The 18406-nt window shown below is 40.3% G+C and overlaps 2 protein-coding genes and 2 long non-coding RNA genes across 4 annotated transcripts; 2 read left to right on the forward strand and 2 right to left on the reverse strand.

Moving 5' to 3' along the window:
- The first annotated feature begins 221 nt into the window (after positions 1-221).
- Positions 222-1265, forward strand: LOC137096644 (uncharacterized). Its single transcript, XR_010909575.1, has 3 exons — positions 222-359; positions 484-552; positions 665-1265. It is a non-coding gene; the product is annotated as an uncharacterized lncRNA (long non-coding RNA).
- Positions 1266-3904: 2639 nt separating this feature from the next.
- LOC137096645 (uncharacterized) lies at positions 3905-5026 on the forward strand. Its single transcript, XR_010909576.1, has 4 exons — positions 3905-4037; positions 4143-4238; positions 4466-4519; positions 4611-5026. It is a non-coding gene; the product is annotated as an uncharacterized lncRNA (long non-coding RNA).
- A 6379-nt stretch (positions 5027-11405) lies between these two features.
- LOC137096576 (uncharacterized protein F54H12.2-like) lies at positions 11406-12716 on the reverse strand. Its single transcript, XM_067466244.1, has one exon. It carries the CDS (start codon positions 12714-12716, stop codon positions 11406-11408), a length of 1311 nt encoding a protein of 436 aa, XP_067322345.1.
- Positions 12717-15122: 2406 nt separating this feature from the next.
- On the reverse strand, positions 15123-16057 carry LOC132773703 (uncharacterized). Its single transcript, XM_060773162.2, has 2 exons — positions 15353-16057; positions 15123-15229 (listed from the first exon to the last, which is right to left on the reverse strand). The coding sequence occupies exons 1-2, from the start codon at positions 16037-16039 to the stop codon at positions 15143-15145; spliced, it is 774 nt and encodes a 257-aa protein (XP_060629145.2). The 5' UTR covers positions 16040-16057; the 3' UTR covers positions 15123-15142.
- Positions 16058-18406: the final 2349 nt, after the last annotated feature.

The following is an 18406-nucleotide window of genomic DNA, read 5'->3' on the forward strand; positions in this document are numbered from 1 at the left end:
TCACGTGATGTGTGGTAACCAATAGGGAATGGTTTAGGCCCTCAAGATGCCCATGTGATAGTGGGGCCCAATAGGCGGTGTTTTTAGGGTTTAAATAACTGTACTAGAGTTTTAGGGAGGCGCTCTGACTATTTTGCAGAACAACACATAATATGGATTCGCCCGCTGGCCCGTCAACTATGGACTTGCCTGATTCAACAGTGCATGATGATCTATGTAGGAAAAGGTACATCAGCTCATCTGAGGATGATGAGGAAGAAGGGGAAGAAGCTAAAAGATCTCGGGAGGAAGAACGTGTAGTTCATGAATCTGTGAACAGTCTGTTGGATATGCTTTCAACACCAGCATACGTTGAGCAGGTAATACTTATACGCTATTATTATGATCCATCTTAGGTTGAAAAGGGATGGTGGGGATGTTTCAAAAGGATGAAGTTGTATAACCTGTAAATTACTAACACTCTGATCTTTTAAAACATTTTAGGGGGCTGCTGAAAATCCGCCTATCTCTGCTCTCTGGAAGCTCTGCTGTGTTGCACCAGGCCAGCTACAAGTAAGTTTGAAAAGGGAACGTGGGTGTTTGTGTGTGTGTGTGTGTGTGTGTGTGTGTGTGTTGGGATAATGATCATTGTATGTGTTTTAACATGATTATTTTGTTTTTATAGGAGACCCCTGAAATGGCAGCTATTCAGCGCCCTGGACACGAGGTCGTGTCAAGCATCCTTGGGTTGGAAAGGGATATTCAACCAACAGATGAAATCCAGAAACCAGACATGTACGCATTTGCAAAAGGAGTCATTTATTCTATTTTAGAATATTGTTTGGATTCTGAATTATTTGAATTTTGTGAAGGCTGTGTGACGTCACAGCCAAATCAACTTGCTCATGACTGTGTGTCATGGAATATAACATTCTTTAATAAGAAGCTAAGAGATATATGTGACAATGTTTGCTTTAAAAGTCTGCTCCATATGTATATATTATATAGTTATTCCCAAAAATGTCTTTCTCTGACTAATGAAACAGTGGATTATATCCTGAATTTGGTAATATCGTTAAGGAGTAATGATTCTCCACATGATTTTTTATATTCAGAATTGAAAAGATGTAATGAGAACTTGCTTAAAAAGATGAAACGCATTTTGCAAAAAAGAAAATACACGGATTTTGTGAAATCACCTGGGGGTATTATCGTCAGTTTTAAAAAGCAAAGAATCTAATTCATCTGTAAAAATTGTAATTTAAAAAGGATGTGGAATAAAATGATTTAAAACAGTATGCCATTTATGCCTTTTATCCTCATTTAACATTTATGAAATAATTTGAAAGAAAATCACATTGAAAATCAGGCCTTCTATCTGCTAAAATACATCAGAATGCTACATTCCTTTACTAAGGGGGGGGTGCATGGCAAATACACTGTGCAGGAGCTAACTATCACCCCATCTGCTAAAACAGAGCTCCAGTGGCCTGGTTTCTAAGGCCTGTTTTCTTCAAAGGCCTGCTATCTATCACCCTATCTGCTAAAACAGAGCTCCAGTGGCCTGGTTTCTAAGGCCTGTTTTCTTCAAAGGCCTACTATCTATCACCCCATCTGCTCATGCTCAGCTAAAAACAGTCTCCTCCACAAACAGAATACCATTTAACATTTATGAAATAATTTGAAAGAAAATCACATTGAAAATCAGGCCTTCTATCTGCTAAAATACAACAGAATGCTACATTCCTTTACTAAGGGGGTGCATGGCAAATACACTGTGCAGGAGCTAACTATCACCCCATCTGCTAAAACAGAGCTCCAGTGGGGCTGGTTTCTAAGGTCTGTTTCCTTCAAAGGCCTGCTATCTATCATCCCATCTGCTAAAACAGAGCTCCAGTGGCCTGGTTTCTTCAATGGGCTGTTTTCTTCAAAGGGGCTGCTATCTGCTATACTAGGCCTTCAAAGGATGTCTCAAACTTTTACCATTAATCCACATGCTAGATGTTATCTTGTAAATCACATGTTATCTAATAAAACACATGTAACATCTATCTGTAATATTGCCAATAGCACAGACAGTATGTGTTAAGGGCCCCAACCAATGAACTTTCTCAGATTCAAAAATGGGGTGAGTTAACCCACCCCTCACTGGCTAAAATGTATAAAAAGCTTCTTAAAATTCAATTCTCTCCTTCCATTTTCTGGCACACCTCTACACGTTTGATTGGTGAGTGCTACCAGCCCATCCTTCTCTCTACCTATCTCTCTCTCTCTCTCACACACACACACTCTCTTTCGGGGGGGGGGGGGGGTCTAGAAAAGCCATGAAAATAATAATATGTGTATTTGATCAGTGGATTTAACATTATTAGTATTATATTATTAGCGTTGAACAATATTAACATTATATTTACGTTCTTGTACTAAGGCATGTTGTTACAATATTCAACCATTGCATTATATTAACACTGTTTCACAATATTATGTGTATATACAACATATTGATTAGTTGACATATTATGTTAAATTCTATATTATATTATCACCACATATACTATACTACCAGATATATATATATACATACATATATATATATATATATATATATATATTAGTATTATATTATTAGCGTTGAACAATATTAACATTATATTTACGTTCTTGTACTAAGGCATGTTGTTACAATATTCAACCATTGCATTATATTAACACTGTTTCACAATATTATGTGTATATACAACATATTGATTAGTTGACATATTATGTTAAATTCTATATTATATTATCACCACATATACTATACTACCAGATATATATATATACATATATATATATATATATATATATATATATATATTAGTATTATATTATTAGCGTTGAACAATATTAACATATTTTACGTTCTTGTACTAAGACATGTTGTCACAATATTCAAGCAAAGCATTATATTAACACTGTTGTTCAATATTATATGTATATACAATATATTAGATGGAATCTCCTTTCTTGTAGTTTGAAGCCCTTGCTCCATTGCGTCCTAGTCTCCAGGGAAGCAGAAAACAAGCTTGCTCGCTCCTCCCTATGACTATCTCTCACATATTCATACATGGCGATCATATAGTCTTCTCTTCTTCTTCTGCTTAAACATGCTGTAACTCTCACACACTCTCTTTCTGGGTCTAGAAAAGCCATGAAAATAATACCATGTGTATTTGATCAGTGGATTAGCAATTCACTGTGAAAGTAACTAGCTGCTAACGTGTTGTTATCTCTTAACAATGAGAAAAAGCCTTGAATATGCATTGTGCGGGGAGAGTAATTGAGTATTCTAACTTTTCAACCATGCATAGGGTTAGCAAGGGGAAGGAGGAGAGGGGTGGCTTAGAGCAGCTTTTTATAACTGCACCCCTTTTCATTTCATTTCTGATTTTGTTTTAAATGTTTTATATAAATAATACAAAATATCAGCAATATTATGTGTATATAGAACATATTGATTAGTTGACATATTATGTTAAATTATATATTATATTCAAACAATGTTTCATATTTAATATATGATATATATATATATATATATATATATAACAATGATAAAAAGGAATTGTGTACAACCATATTTGCGCACAATGTTTTTGATATTTTGTCATGATTCAAAACATTTTGTTATGCGATGATTGTTTGCAGTAGATGCATATTATAAATAAATAAACAAAATAAATAAATAACAAGAAAATTATTATTCTTAATAAAACTTGTTATAACAACATGGTCCTCTTTTTTCAATTGTTTATTAATATTATATAATGATAATGAGACCTAGGCCTTCGTTCTATTTTAATGCGGTTTTAACTATGTACAACCTGTTTAACCATCATCTTCTCCCCTTCTTGCCCAACCTAGATACAATACATCAATTCCTCCAGAAATGAGACACGTATACACTGCCGCTATTATCCACCCTCCACCATACGGTGATTCAAATATGGCACTACATGATGTTTTAGCGGATAGTGAAATTATAACGGCTGAAGAGCCAGATCCACAACTGATAGGAGGTTTGTTCTTATACCCTGAAATAATATATAATATTAATAATAATAATAAAATGAATGCACAATGAGTGTGTCTGTGTGTTTTCTGAAATACATGTCTATTTTCAGAAGGTGGAGTATTTTCTGATTTCGTTGATGACGCCTCTGCCGCCGCTGCAGCTGCTGCTGTCCAAAAGGCTGATACCAATGATTCTATAAATACAGGTAATGCTAACCCACGGATTATAAACGGAGCATTGTGTATCAAAAACACAACATAAAATACTATTTAAAATACTAAATAAATTTTAATCAAAGCAATAACAGTCTCAACCCTATGAAATAATGAACTTACAGAAATCAATAGAACACCCCTATAAATAAATAAAATAACCATTCATAAGGAAGTTTTTAGGACAAGCTAACCATGTGGTTGTAATTGTATTTTCTAGATATTCATTCTGACAACCCTGCCACATCCATTCCGTCAACTTCAAAAAATCAAGGTAATGAGGTGTTTGTCTCTCCTACAGAATGTCTTGCTACACATATGAGAAATAGTTATTCATGTATTGATATTTTATTTGTTACTTTTAGGAAAAGGCATGAAACGCGGCAGACCAGAAACTCAGAAAGCATCTAAACCCCGCAAAAAGCAGAAAGGCGACGCTGGCGTCAAAGATGCCCAAGGCCAAACCCCCCAAAAAAGAAAATTTACTACATTGAATGAATGTTATGATGAACTTAATAGATTGACTGCGGAAGTGGTCCACAATCATAAACGGATTATGGCTTGTAAGGAGAGAAATGCTCAAATAATGGACCGTGATTTACAAAAAATTTATTCGGAAATTAAAGCACTAGAAAAATATCGGATGCTTACAAAGTCAGCTTACTATCAGAGGGGTGGGGGTATGAACAGTAGGGGGAAAAGAAAGCAAAAGAAGCCCTGTCCTGGAGATCTGTACTGGAAAAGAAGACGTAAATTGATAAAAAAGGCAAGACAAACTCTTGCCAGGTCCAAAAGTAAGAAAAAACATAAAAGAGCATGCCCCTTAACGAGGTCAGACACGGTTTCTCCTAACAGTACAGACACACAGAGGGGGGCGCATTCTCCAAAGCACCATCAGTTAGAAGTTGCAGCTAATGTTAATGATCAAATCCAACAGGAAGACCACAATGCTGATGAGGTTAATGGTTCACACCCGGTGTTTGCTGAATGTGTGCGCTCATGGCAGCATCCAATTCCTGATTACAGCACATGGCGATTCGTTGAGGTATACCGTTTCAGAAATTTAGAAATGATTAGGTCATACGCCGAGATTGTAACGGTATTATACAGCTCGATCCAGGGCATATTAGACCGGCTGGCGCCTAGAATCGAACCTGATGATTTTGTTCAGGTGAGACTAGAAGCCTCAGGATTACGAAATCCACTCTTCTCTTTTAAAAGAAGCAGGGAACTTTTTAATGCTGAGGAGTTCCTATCAAACCTTAGCCGCCTCTTACAAAGCAGTATGGAAATATGTGCTCACGGTGATTTTGAGTTCGTGGTTACTATAACAAAACCACTACGAGGTGGAGCACATCGAAAACTGGGTTCAATCCCCGCTAGTGAAATAATAGCCCGAAAAAGACAATATTTGATAGATTTGAATTATTCAGGAAGCAATCTATGCTTTGGGGGTGCTTTATTCGGGGTAATGAGTTTACAGAAACCCACAGATTCCGAAATGTTGACAGCTGGTCAAAAACTGCATATGGAGCTTGGTTGGTCTGATAAAAAAAAGGTAACCCTTAAGGACATTTCTACAGTCGAACAGCATTTAAGAGTCAACATCGATGTAGCCTATTACTCAAAAAAGTCAGGATGGTGTGTTTTTAAAACAGAAGGACCCATTTATCCCAAAGCCTATACGTTACTATTACATGAAGAACATTTCTACGGGGTACTGAATGTAAAAGCTCTATTTGGCATGCGTAACTACTGTCAATTTTGTCGCAAACTCTATAATCATGACAGACATTCTTGCCTGTTTTATTGTAGAATGTGTATGAGAAAGGACTGCTCTAATGTAGTTGACGAGCAGGTTCGTTGTCCAAGATGTAAGTTTCATTGTAGGTCTAACGCTTGCTTAAAATTACATCAACAACTGTTCTTAGAGAAGAAAGTCAAATGTCCAGCGAGGAGGTATTGTACAAAGTGTTGTCATTATCAGGATGCGGATCATGATGATGAAAGATGTAAAGGTAGACAGTGTATGGTTTGTTGGGGGTACATTGTTGAAGATGAAGACCATGTGTGTTACATGCAAACACTTAATCGGCCAAAGCTTTCTGTGAAATACATGTTTTATGACTTTGAATCACAACAAGAATCGGGGGTTCATAAGCCAGTGTATTGTTTTATAAAAGCTTTTCCAGGGGAAACAGTGGAGTGTTTTAAACCAGATTACGTGGAAGAGGATAGCGGGTCTGAGGATAGTGATGATGAAATAGTGGGGGGTGTGGCCCCGTGGAAGTTTGCAGGTAAAACATGGGAATTTAGGGGTGAAAACTGTGTTGAACAGTTTATTAAGACGTTTACAAAAGATGGCGCCTTCAAAGATTCAACATTCATAGCCCACAATTCAAAGGGATATGACTGTTACTTTATACTCAATCAGTTAGTGAAGGAGAAACTGGATGTTAAAATTATAGCACAAGGTGGTAAGTTAATCTGTGTTACAATTGTAGCGTTAGGCATAAAATTCATTGACTCACTCAGTCACCTTCCCATGGCACTCTCTAAATTACCAAAAGCTTTAGGGTTTGATGAGGTCAAAGGCTATTTTCCACATTATTTCAACACAGCTGAGAATTGGAATTATGTTGGGCCTTTGCCGCTGCCCAAATACTATGGTGTAGAATACATGATGCCTGCTGAAAAGACAGCCTTTACCAAGTGGTATGAAGAGAACCGCTCAAAAACCTTCGATATGCAAAAAGAGTTATACTACTGTCAGAAGGATGTAGAGATTTTGGTGAAGGCCTGTACCAAGTACAGACACGAAATAGTTCAACTCACAACGGCGATCAGGAAAGTTCTCGTAGGCAAGAAAAAAGAAAAAGTCATAAAATACAGAGCGGCTATAGATCCGTTACAATATCCGACCATTGCAGGTGTAGCTCTAGCAATGTACAGGTTCAAATTTCTTAGGAAGGATACTATAGCTATCCCAAGTTGTAATGATTATCATAATCAGTACAAGCGATTCTCAACGGCGTCTATACAGTGGCTCTCTTTTGTCAGTCATAAGGAAAAGGTTGAAATACGCCATGCTCTGAATGGCGGGGAGGTTAAAGTTGGCAATTATTTTCTAGACGGTTATGCAGTTGTGGGTGAAAGGGAAATTGCCTATGAATTTCTGGGTTGTTACCACCATGGATGTGTCCAATGTTATTCTCCAGAGGAGGTCAATTCCCTGGTGGGAAAAAGTTATGAGTTTCTTTTTAATGCGACACAGAAAAGGAATGCAGACCTCCAACGCTTAGGGTTCGAAGTGCGCACCATTTGGGAGCATGAGTGGAGACATATGGTAAAAACAGATTTGGAAGTCCAGGCTTATCTTGCAAACGCCAAATTTCCAGATCCGCTAAAACCTCGCGATGCGCTTTTTGGCGGTCGCACAAATGCTGTATGTCTCTATTATAAGCCTAAAGATGGGGAAGCTGTGAAATATTATGACTTTACCAGTCTGTATCCCTATGTCAACAAAACAAAAGAGTACCCCTTGGGGCATCCTAAAATCATCTACAAGGATTTTAAGCCCCTTTCAAATTATTTCGGACTGGTAAAAGCCAAAGTTTTTCCCCCTAGAAATCTCTATTTCCCAGTTTTGCCTTCCAGAATCTCTGGAAAACTCATGTTCGTCCTGTGCTCAAGCTGTGCAGAAACCCAACATCAGGAGCCTTGTGACCACACAGATGAGGAGAGAGCGTTATCAGGTACATGGTGTACAGTTGAGTTGAACGTAGCTATAGCAAAGGGTTATAGAGTTGCCGAGATTTTCGAGGTCTGGCATTTTGAGCATCGTTCTGCAGATCTGTTTTCGGAGTATATAAAATTGCATCTTCGTCAAAAGCAGGAGGCTTCAGGTTACCCTCAATGGTGTGTAAGTAAGCAAGATAAATCTAAGTATATAAGGGATTATCGTGCACGGGAGGGCGTGCGTTTACGTAGAAAGGAAATTGCGGTGAATCCTGCAAAGCGTCAAATTGCCAAATTGTTTTTAAACTCCTTGTGGGGAAAGTTTGGGCAGAGAACAAATTTAGCAGTCACAGAAGTGCTGAGAGATCCGGAGGATTTCTTTCAAATTCTATTTTCTGATGCTTATAAGGTGTCCATGTGTGAGTTTCTGGATGAAGAGGCTGTCTGTCTCTCGTGAAAATATTCCGACGACCGTGTGACAACCTCTGGGAGAAAAAATGAATTCATAGCATGTTTTACCACGGCATATGCAAGGCTTGAACTCTACAATTTGTTAGATAGATTAGGCAGACGTGTTTTGTATCATGACACAGACAGTGTCATTTTTGTAAGTAAGGAAGGGGAATGGGAACCACCTCTAGGGGATTATTTAGGGGATCTCACAAGTGAAATTCCGCCAGATCAGACTATTACAGAGTTTGTCAGCATTGGTCCGAAATCCTATGGCTATAAATTGTCTGATGGTACAGCTTGTATGAAGGTAAAGGGAATCACCCTGAATAGCGCGAACTGTGAGAAAATTAATTTTACTAGTCTTAAAGACTTGGCATTTGATTACGTCTCAGACAAGAAAGACTGTCAGCCTCGTGAAATTGTGATACATCAGCCAGGTATTGTTCGAAATAAGCGCCAGTGGACGCTTCACACGAAAACTCTCAAAAAAACTCAGAAGGTTGTATTTGATAAAAGAGTGATTAAGGCAGGGTTTACAACGCTCCCTTATGGATACTGAATTGGAGACACGTTGGCAGCACCCCTTCTCTGCAATTCTCGCTGGTCCTAGCGGGTGTGGCAAAACGTATTTTATAAAAAATATGTTGGATCATGCTGAAAATGTGTTCTCTGTACCACCGCAAAATATTGTGTGGTTTTACAATTGTTGGCAGCCCCTGTACAATGAACTCCAGTGTAAATACACCTTTATTCAGTTTGTGCAGGGATTACCTGAAAAATTTGATGATGATGAATTGTTACCAACCAATAAAGTCAATTTTATTGTTATCGATGATTTGATGCAGTCTGCTTGCGATAGCCTTGGTTTGGAAATGTGTTTTACACAGTACACCATCGGAATATAAGTGTTTTCCTCATCACACAAAATATTTTTTGCAAAGGTAAAAGCAACAGAACCATCAGCCTTAATGCAAAATATATGGTGCTATTTAAAAACCCAAGGAATAAACTACAGATAGCAACCCTGGCCCGTCAGATGTACCCGGGAAACACACGTTTTTTCATGGAATCTTTTTCTGATGCAACAAGCAAACCTCACGGTTATTTAGTGGTAGATTTGCATGGTACTACACCAGAAGCGTACAGATTAAGAACCGGAATCTTTCCGCCAGATTGGCCTGTGGTATATTTGATGAAGAAAAAACCCCAGAATCACAAACGGTCTTTGTTTTAAACAACATAGGACCAACAGCCAGCTGCTCCTCCACCGGCGCATCATGTCCAGCCGTGTAAAGAGAAACCTTGAACTATTAAAACTGCTTATTAAGGTACCCCCACGTCAGAGAAAAGCCATATTGTGCACGGGCTCCAACGATTTAATTGCTACTCTCTCAGAAATAGCCCTCAATACTTTAAAAGGAAACATCCCTTTGGCGCCGCATCAGCTACGAACGTTGAGAAAAAGACGCCGACTTATTAGAATTCTGGGAAACAGCAAAGTGTCTCTTCAGAAAAAGAAGGCTCTTGTGAAACAGTCTGGAGGGTTTTTGGGCCCACTGCTAAGTTTTGCGGTTCCCCTGTTAACCGGGCTTTTAACAAACCAGTGATGGAACACGCTGAAAAAATGTATTTGGTCCCCAGCCGTCAGCTGGATCAATTAAGAACCCCACTTCCAAAGGATGAAAACATACGAACTACAGCTATCTCATCCTTAGATAGAGAAATGCAGGGGATTCTACACAGGACTGATTTATCCGAACATGAAAAAGCACGATTCTACAATACCTTACTTCAAAAATATTTAACCCATGTAAAACAGAGGGATGCTGAGAAACAAAATTTAAACCTGTTTCTACCTGAACCAACTGCTGAAGAAACAACAGACCCCTTTGCTGACAACGTGTTTCGCGAAGTGGTAGACAGCCTGCCTGTTAGATACAAGAGTCACGCAAGATTGATACTCAACAAATTAACCCTAAACAGGAATATTTCTACATGGGATGATAAAGGATCCTTCGTGTATAAAGGAGAAGTCATTCCTGGATCTAACATCTTGGACTTAGTCAAAGCTGCAACTCAAGCTAATGCGGTTTCTGTTACACGTCTCCCTAAAGGGTGGGATGTTTTTATGAAAGCCTTGGCTGAAATAAACACCCCGACATCCGTGATAGGTAATACGTCCAATCGACAACTCTTGGATTATTTAAAAAACCCATCAGCTTCACCCCCAACTCAAAGACGCAAATCTTCTAGGGAGCATCGGCAAGCTAGCTCTCCTACCTGGCTTAGCTTATAATACTATTATTTTCACCAAATAAAATACTTCTTTTCTTAAATTCTGTTTTATTGTCATTGTCTGTTCTTTTAAAAAGAGAAAATAGTGACACAGATCATATTCCAAAAGCACCCTCTAGGAGGGTCTGTTTATTAAAAGACGTTTATGAAATGCACTACAGGACATACAATGTTGCATCGTTTGAAACATATCTGAGGAACGGGTCCTTGTGTTCATTTTCTTCACAAAACGCATAACCATTTTGTCATTTTTATCCAAATCGTCGGAATATAACGCACTAATATTTTTAAAGGATACCCCCATACATCTTTGATGAATGAAAAAAATGCAGTGATGTCCACAAACAACCGAGTCTGAGGCCTGTACAGGTTTGCATTGAAACACAGTTTTGCCAGCATTTCTTCTTAAAAAGTTCACAATGGCTTTGGGAAACAAAGCATAGTCAGGAGGGTGACCATATGAGTCAAAAAATTCGGCTGTCCTTTCATTCGGTAGGTAAACAGCTAACCAGTGTTCTCCTGGAAGGTTATGGGGGTGAGTATTGATAATCAGCGCCACTGGTCTTTGCTGGATGTGCTTTCTTGGAAGTTTGTCACAGGGTAACACCCCATAGAAAGTGTTCTGAGTATAGGGGTTTGAGCTTAGTAGTCGAGTTAACTGCAGGCTATCCATTTCACATATAATCAAACAAGACGTTTCTCCTGTGATTTATTTCTATCACGTTGTCAAAAACGCCGTAAACCACCATATTGACGGTTGTTGGCAGAGGCTTGGCGAAACGCAGCTCTGCCCTCAGGTTTCCAGTTTTAATCAGCGAGTAATGGTCTGCACATTCTTGATCCGGAGTCAGGTCAAATGCAAAGAGTGTGTAGCCTTTTGCATACTCCTCACGGTTAATTAAAAGTGCACTGTCTCTCATGTGTTTGCCAGCGGTCTGGACTAAACTCATATATTCTCTCACACAATTATCCTCTTCAAAATTGGGTTGAAATGGTTTCATAGGATACTGCTCACCATCCAAGTAGAGTGCTGCAAAATTGATGTCATAATGCTTAAAGTTGAAAGGGTTTTTAGTGTATGACCCGCTGAAAGCATCGTTATCAACGAGTGCTAGCACCACCTGTTTAGGAAGTTGTCCCAAAAACAGGTTCTCTTGATTGGAGACACGGCTCCCTACCGGTATGCTGAATACTTTCATGCTTACACGGTCCACTGGGTATTTGGCATTAGATGTCAGGAGGGCTTCAGCGTGTCCTAGGCGAACACCTGGTGTTAATTTCACTTTTTTGACAAAGAGGGAGGCTGATAAAATCTGTAATTTGTAATGCCTGTTTGCATCGTTGCTCATTAAGCAGAAGGCATCTTTATTGCGGGTGAGTTTAATTTTCACATCAACACCGTTCAGCAGCAGTTTTTCTTGGAAAAACAAGTCAGCATGGAGATGTCCCATCAAGTCTATTTTTTTACTACCAGCTCCCAGGAATGCTCTTTTGCTAAAACCTTTATTTGCCCCATCCAGAGCTGTAATCTCGTGTTCCCCTGCATTGTCTTTATAAAAAGCCCCAGCCGTAAATTGCGTGGCTAGTGTGTCTTCGCAATAGTTCAGCACGGATTCAATGTATGCTCTGTAAGGATAGCAGTTGTTACTTTGGCTGATGAGACGGTCCCCTAAAGTCACATCTAACTGGCTGAAAATGGAGGCTATCGGGTAATTCACGAGACCTACCGCAGCCCCGTTAGCCAGGTTTGATCCGTCTTCATTCACCACTTTGCACGTCAAATATAAAAGCGTGTTGTTGAGATCCATATAGTCTTCGCCATTTCCGGCTATAAAAAAGTCCAAGGGTGAGGATTCTGTGAGAGCGGTTAATGGTGGAACTTCAATATAAAGGCTTCTCTCAATACTAGTTTGTGTAGGCCCAATGTGAAACAAATCAAGTTCGGATTTGGTGCACTCTTCAGAACAACCGTGAATAAAAGCCATGCTGCCGTTTTAGAATATATCGTTCGTAGACTGTATCCTCCTCCTCTTTCTACCTCCTCGACGCTTCTGGGGTTTCTTTCTACGTTGCACTTTCCTTTTAATGGGTTGAGGAGGGCCTTTCAATCTCAGTTGCGATGCTTTTCTTTTTAACCCTCTTCTCCTTCTAATATACATAAGCCCCGATCCCTCTTGAGGGTTTGCAGGTCTTGTTCTGTTTAGAACAGCCTGGGTGATATGACCGACCATGTCGTTGGCTATATTACGCGCGGCTGTTTTAGCGTGGGGTTTAATGATGTCAAAGCCTCTTCTCAAAAGCGGTACAGCTTTTCGGAAAAGGCTTCTGAAAATCCCGCCTAGGCCCGAGCCATACATTTGTGGAATACCATGATACCCCGGTAGACCGTTTCCAGCTTGTGCCCTGTAATAGTTTTTATAAAGACCAGGGTCCCCATAGGATTTCAAGATGACCATTTTAAAAATCCTAGGTCCTCCTGGGGCGGAAGTGAAGCTTCACGATCACCTTTCCAAAACGAAATGGTACATTTTTGTTCTGGTCTGACTTTATCTCGACAGTGAGAGTGTCTATGTGGTGTTTGCTCACGGGGATGTAGTGGGGTTTATCGTAACAGATGTTGATACGATCGTTATTCTTCCCTTGCACCGGCACACATCGCAGCAGAGGAACGTAGAAATCCCCAACGAGCTGGTGCTCCACTATATCGGTGTAAACATATAAGGTGTTGAAACCTCCTGTGATGTCTGCTGAGAAAGCTGACTCATTGGCCGGAATGTTGGGGGGCAGCCCTAATATATACTGTAATTCCTTATCAGCTACTATCTTATACTTATTCTCGGGTTTAAGTAGGACCCTTCTGCTCACTGGTTCATATTTAAGAACCGCATTCAGTGGGTTCCATCGTGCTGTAATGCGTTCGTTCATATATCTCAACAGCTCTGGGATGTTAGAATAATACCCGTTCTCCAGAAAGAAGACCCACTTCTTTTCTTCTTGTACAATAGTAAAAGTTGGGTGGGTCGTCAGATTATCCCAGGTGTGAGGATACTGTATTTCAACTAGTCCTACTTCCCAGGCCCCCGAGAGCTCTAGAGGTTTTGCTAATGATATAGTGAAGCTTGAAATGGAGTTCCCGGGAAAGGCTATAGCACTCGCATTGCTAGGTAATGTGACGTAAAAACCACCATCCCCCATTTCTTTCCTTAGGAATAAAAAGCTCTCAGCTAGGCAAGTTCTGTTACTTCGGAAGCCTGAACCCAACTGTTGAACTTGCTAGGCCATCCTAACCATTTCACTAAGTATTGCTTTCTCGCCCCCTGGCCTTTTGTGGATAGAATTTTTTCAATCCTGTAGATGCAGTCTTTGTCTGTATTAATCTTTTGCAGTTCTTCAGCATAAAAGCTGCCTATGACATCTTCACCCCCATAATCTTTCAAAAGAAACACCGGCTTGTCTGTTTTTTGAAGAACCTGGTCCACAATGAATATCTCTGTGGTAAAGTTCTGTTCATACCCCTTAGCAAATTTACCCTTGCTTTTGGAAATCCTCACGTGGTCTCCTTTTCTGATTTGGTTTGCTTTTACCTCTATTCTTTTCACAGGGGGCCCGTAAACTCTCCTCCACACTGTTAAGGCGTTGGAGTCGTTAACATCTACGGGTCTTGCTTTGATAGTGCGGTGAAAACTGTGGTTATAACTTTTGAGTAACAAAGGCAGAACATCGATGTAGGTAAAAGTGTTATGAGCTGTGAAATATCTCCACATTTTTGTTTTTAAAGTTCTGTTAAATCGCTCCACAACTCCAGCTTTAACCTCGTTGTTGGTGACAAAGTGATGGACCCCATGATGTTTCATAAGCGTGGATACTGCCTTGTTTAGAAACTCTCGCCCCCGGTCTGTCTGTAATTTTTCAGGTTTTCGACCATCTTGTGTAAAGATTGCATTAAGCCCCCCTGCCACCTCTCTAGCTGACTTATCCTTCAGAGGTACTCCCCATGCGTATTTAGACAGGATGTCTATCACTGTTAAAATGTATTTGTAACCACGGTTATACTTTGAAAGTCGCTGCATATCCACTAAATCTGCCTGCCATTGAGAATCCACATGAGAAACAATAGTCTTGTTTCTTCTAAAATGGATCCTCGCTGGCCTGTGTAACGTGTAACTGTCTTGTTTGGATAACCATTGAGTAACATCCCGCTTCCTCACACTTTTGCATTGTTTTCTGGCTTCTTGAAAAAGCGGACAAACGCCTCCGAGGCTTCCTACCTTCCCCGGCGAATAATATATTTTCTTTAGGATTTCTGCGTATTCTGACATGGTTCTTAATGCATGAAATGAACACAAGGATACAGATCAAACTCATTTTATTGAGAAAACACACATAGCATCTCTATTCTGCTGGATTTGTTTTAAAGACAGGACATGATGGAAACTTCCATGGTCTGCGAGTCCCCGATCTGTAGATTCCGCACATCACCCGAAAAGTGGATACTTCCCTACGGAAATCAAACAAATAGCAATGAGTCTACAACACACAATTTCATCACTCTCTTTCACAACACCATACCCCACCCTACCCCACCCCCACACATACACAGTATGGACATTCTAACGCTTACCTTAGAACTCTCAAAACCGTCAGAAGTGTTTTCATCAACAGCCGTGTTTTCCTTTTCCTCTGCCGCATACTTCAACAGATCAGATAGGAGTGACCTCCGAATGCTTCTGTCTGGGTTTGGTTCTTCACACATACTCTCGCTATCCTTATAGTCTGCTTTACAGTCCATTCCTTCATCCATCTTTTCAGCCTCAGCCTCCGCCCGGCGTTTTTCCTCCATTTTGGCATGCCATCTTCTCAAATCCTCAGGGTCTGTATCAGGCACTATCTCTTCGTCCTGGTAGCCGAGGTTATTAGTCAGACTTCCATACCCTTCATCATCAACATCCACATCAGCGTCGCCACATCGCATTCTCGGCATTTCAGGGTAAAGCTTTTTCAAATCGACACGGTCTGTACCCCGACCATAAAAATCAGGCTCAACATCTGTGAATTTATTTTCCACAGCATAAAGACCCGGTAATAAGTTGAGCCTTGTCGGTGGTTTTGCACTCGAGGATTCTCTCCGCTTTTTAGGACTGTTCACAGGTGTTCCCGGTATGGAAAATCCTGTTGCCCCTTCTGTGATCGGATAAGACCAGTACCTGTACTCGCTTTCAGCTGTTCTCTTCATAGTTGCTTGTTTCTTTCTAGGCGCATCTGGTACTGAAAGGCTCACGGAGGTTGATGGGCCAGCGGGCGAATCCATATTATGTGTTGTTCTGCAAAATAGTCAGAGCAGGCTCCCTAAAACTCTACTACGGTTATTTAACCCCTAAAAACAATGCCTATTGGGCCCCACTATCACATGGGCATCTTGAGGGCCTAAACCATTCCCTATTGGTTACCACACATCACGTGATGGCATCTTAGAAAGGGGCCGCTAGGGGCTCAGGCTGTTCATTTCCACATCCCATTCGTTGGGGATAGGTCTATCCATGCTATGTTCCACACAAATGGGTTGGGCGGGGTGGGGGTGGACACTGGGGTGGGGTTTCAGCCCGTGGGAGGGACTCTCAGGCATCCATTTCCTGTTTAGGGCAGGCGGGACTTCCGGGCATTGAGTGGGCGGGGCGTGGGAGGGGCCTTCCCCAAAAGTGGGCGTGGTACCTGTCAAATTTGAGTTTGACGAGAGGTGCCACCTTTTACTACTTGTGCCTTCCATATGTTTCATAAAGTTTCTGACACACAAACAAAGTTTTTGCCTTCTACTCAAGTGACACTTTCATTTTAGGAACTGGCCAATCAGAAACAAACATCTAAAACCTGGAAACAAACCCAAATAAAAAAAATAATAATGTGATTTCCAATTGAAGGGACATACAGACATGTGAAGATCTGCATATTCAGCTCAAAACCGCAATATTCCCAAAACCTGTAACTCTCACATTTTTTGGCTTTTGTAGCGATTACTTCCACATTTACAGGGATGGGCGTCTGTCCACCCTCCTGTTTGCTGCGGAAGGTCCTGGGATAAAGGTACTGTCTGGATGGTCCCTGGCACTGACAGAATCCTTAGGGCACTTCCACACAGCCATCTATCCCAGAATATCAAGGCATAAAATCCCACCATATCTGCTTTGAAGTGGGTTATCTGAGTCCACACTCTGATAATGTGGGATTTTCTGCTTTGATATTCTGGGATAGAGGGCTGTGTGGAAGGACTCTTTGAGGCCTGGAACTACACCTAGAACAAGGCAAGGGATCATAATCTGAAGGCCCCCCCCCCCCCACTACATGTTGTTATTTCCACCACACTGGCATTTTCACTGCCCTCTCACAGTGCCAGGTGTATCTGAATTTCAGAGGACTGGGGCCCACCGGGTTTCTTGGATGGGTGTGTGTTTGTTTCAGAGACCTGCAGCAAAAGGGAATGGTAAGAAACTACCAGCTCTGCAGAAATTGGATACAGAAGTATAAGACAGGATCCTGGATTGTAACACCACATCTGAAGGTGTCTTGCATCTCCATGCTGCTGTGGACTCATACAGGCTTCTTTCTTGTAGTCCAAAATTTCAGGGTGAAGCATCTCCACTGTAAACACCTGAGACCACATGGTTCTGTTTAAATACCCTTTGTTCTTTACACCTTCACACATATTGAGACTATTATTTGCATAGATATGGGTGCACAGCAGTGCCTCAAATCCAAATTAAACAATGGGCCAAACAGAACCAAAATCTTCTTGTGGACATTTCTCTAAATCTATGGTTTGGGGATTTTCAAAAGCTATTATGTGTTCTGTGTTTAATGGGATCTCCTTCTAAGTAATTGCACAAGATGGCAGCCTTAGTAGTTGTGCTCTGATTTTGTTTTTGATTAATCTTTGTTCATTAACATGTTTTTCCCCTCTAATCTGTTTTGACAGTTCATTTCAAATTCACAAGCAATCTAAAAATACCAGAATAAATACACTGTGTGAAATAAAGAAGCAGGAAAGAGAGCACAGAAAAGCAGCTCCAACACTCTTAATAAATCCTACAAAGTGTTAATTAACAAAGAGTCTCTTCTTTCCCTTTCCCAACTTGTGATGCTAAGTGCATGAATATAGCTTTAATATCCATACTATTTTCTCTTTGATTGCCAGCCAAGGTCAAACAACCACTCTAGTCTTTCACTTCCTAATTGACTGAATGGAGTCTTTTTGTTGACACTTTTTTTTATTTCTCTGCAAAATTTCTTTGATGGATTGTACAATCCTAAAAGTAAAATTACAGTATAATGTTTTATAGATATAGTAAATCTATTCACTCACAGATATTTACTCTCAGCTCTGTATCCAAGTAATTGCATCTCCATCTGAGGCATGTAAACTTCGCTGCCTTCCACAAGAATTATTCCTAAGTACCGGTAAGTAAAGAGAGGTGAATTTTTGCTCACTCAACTCATATTACAACCAAGAAAATTGTGACTTCCTTTTTTGAGTACCTGCTGTTGGAAAACACAGGAGCAAGACAGAACTTGAGCAAAAAAATATATACTGCTTTGGATGTCAGTTCTCAACCAACATGGTTTCTGACATGGACATGCTTTGGCAGCAGTACCTGGAATTCTCCTAAGACAGTGGCTGATTTAG

Source organism: Anolis sagrei, chromosome 3, assembly GCF_037176765.1.
Source record: "Anolis sagrei isolate rAnoSag1 chromosome 3, rAnoSag1.mat, whole genome shotgun sequence".
Taxonomy (NCBI): Eukaryota; Metazoa; Chordata; class Lepidosauria; order Squamata; family Dactyloidae; genus Anolis; species Anolis sagrei.

Bases quoted from the DNA above. Each gene is read 5' to 3' on its own strand.
- LOC132773703 (XM_060773162.2), bottom strand. From the start codon at position 16,039: ATGGATTCGCCCGCTGGCCCATCAACCTCCGTGAGCCTTTCAGTACCA. The intron at 15,230-15,352 runs GTAAGCGTTAGA...TGATTTCCGTAG, and splicing joins ACGGTTTTGAGAGTTCTAAG to GGAAGTATCCACTTTTCGGG.
- LOC137096576 (XM_067466244.1), bottom strand. From the start codon at position 12,716: ATGGCTTTTATTCACGGTTGTTCTGAAGAGTGCACCAAATCCGAACTT.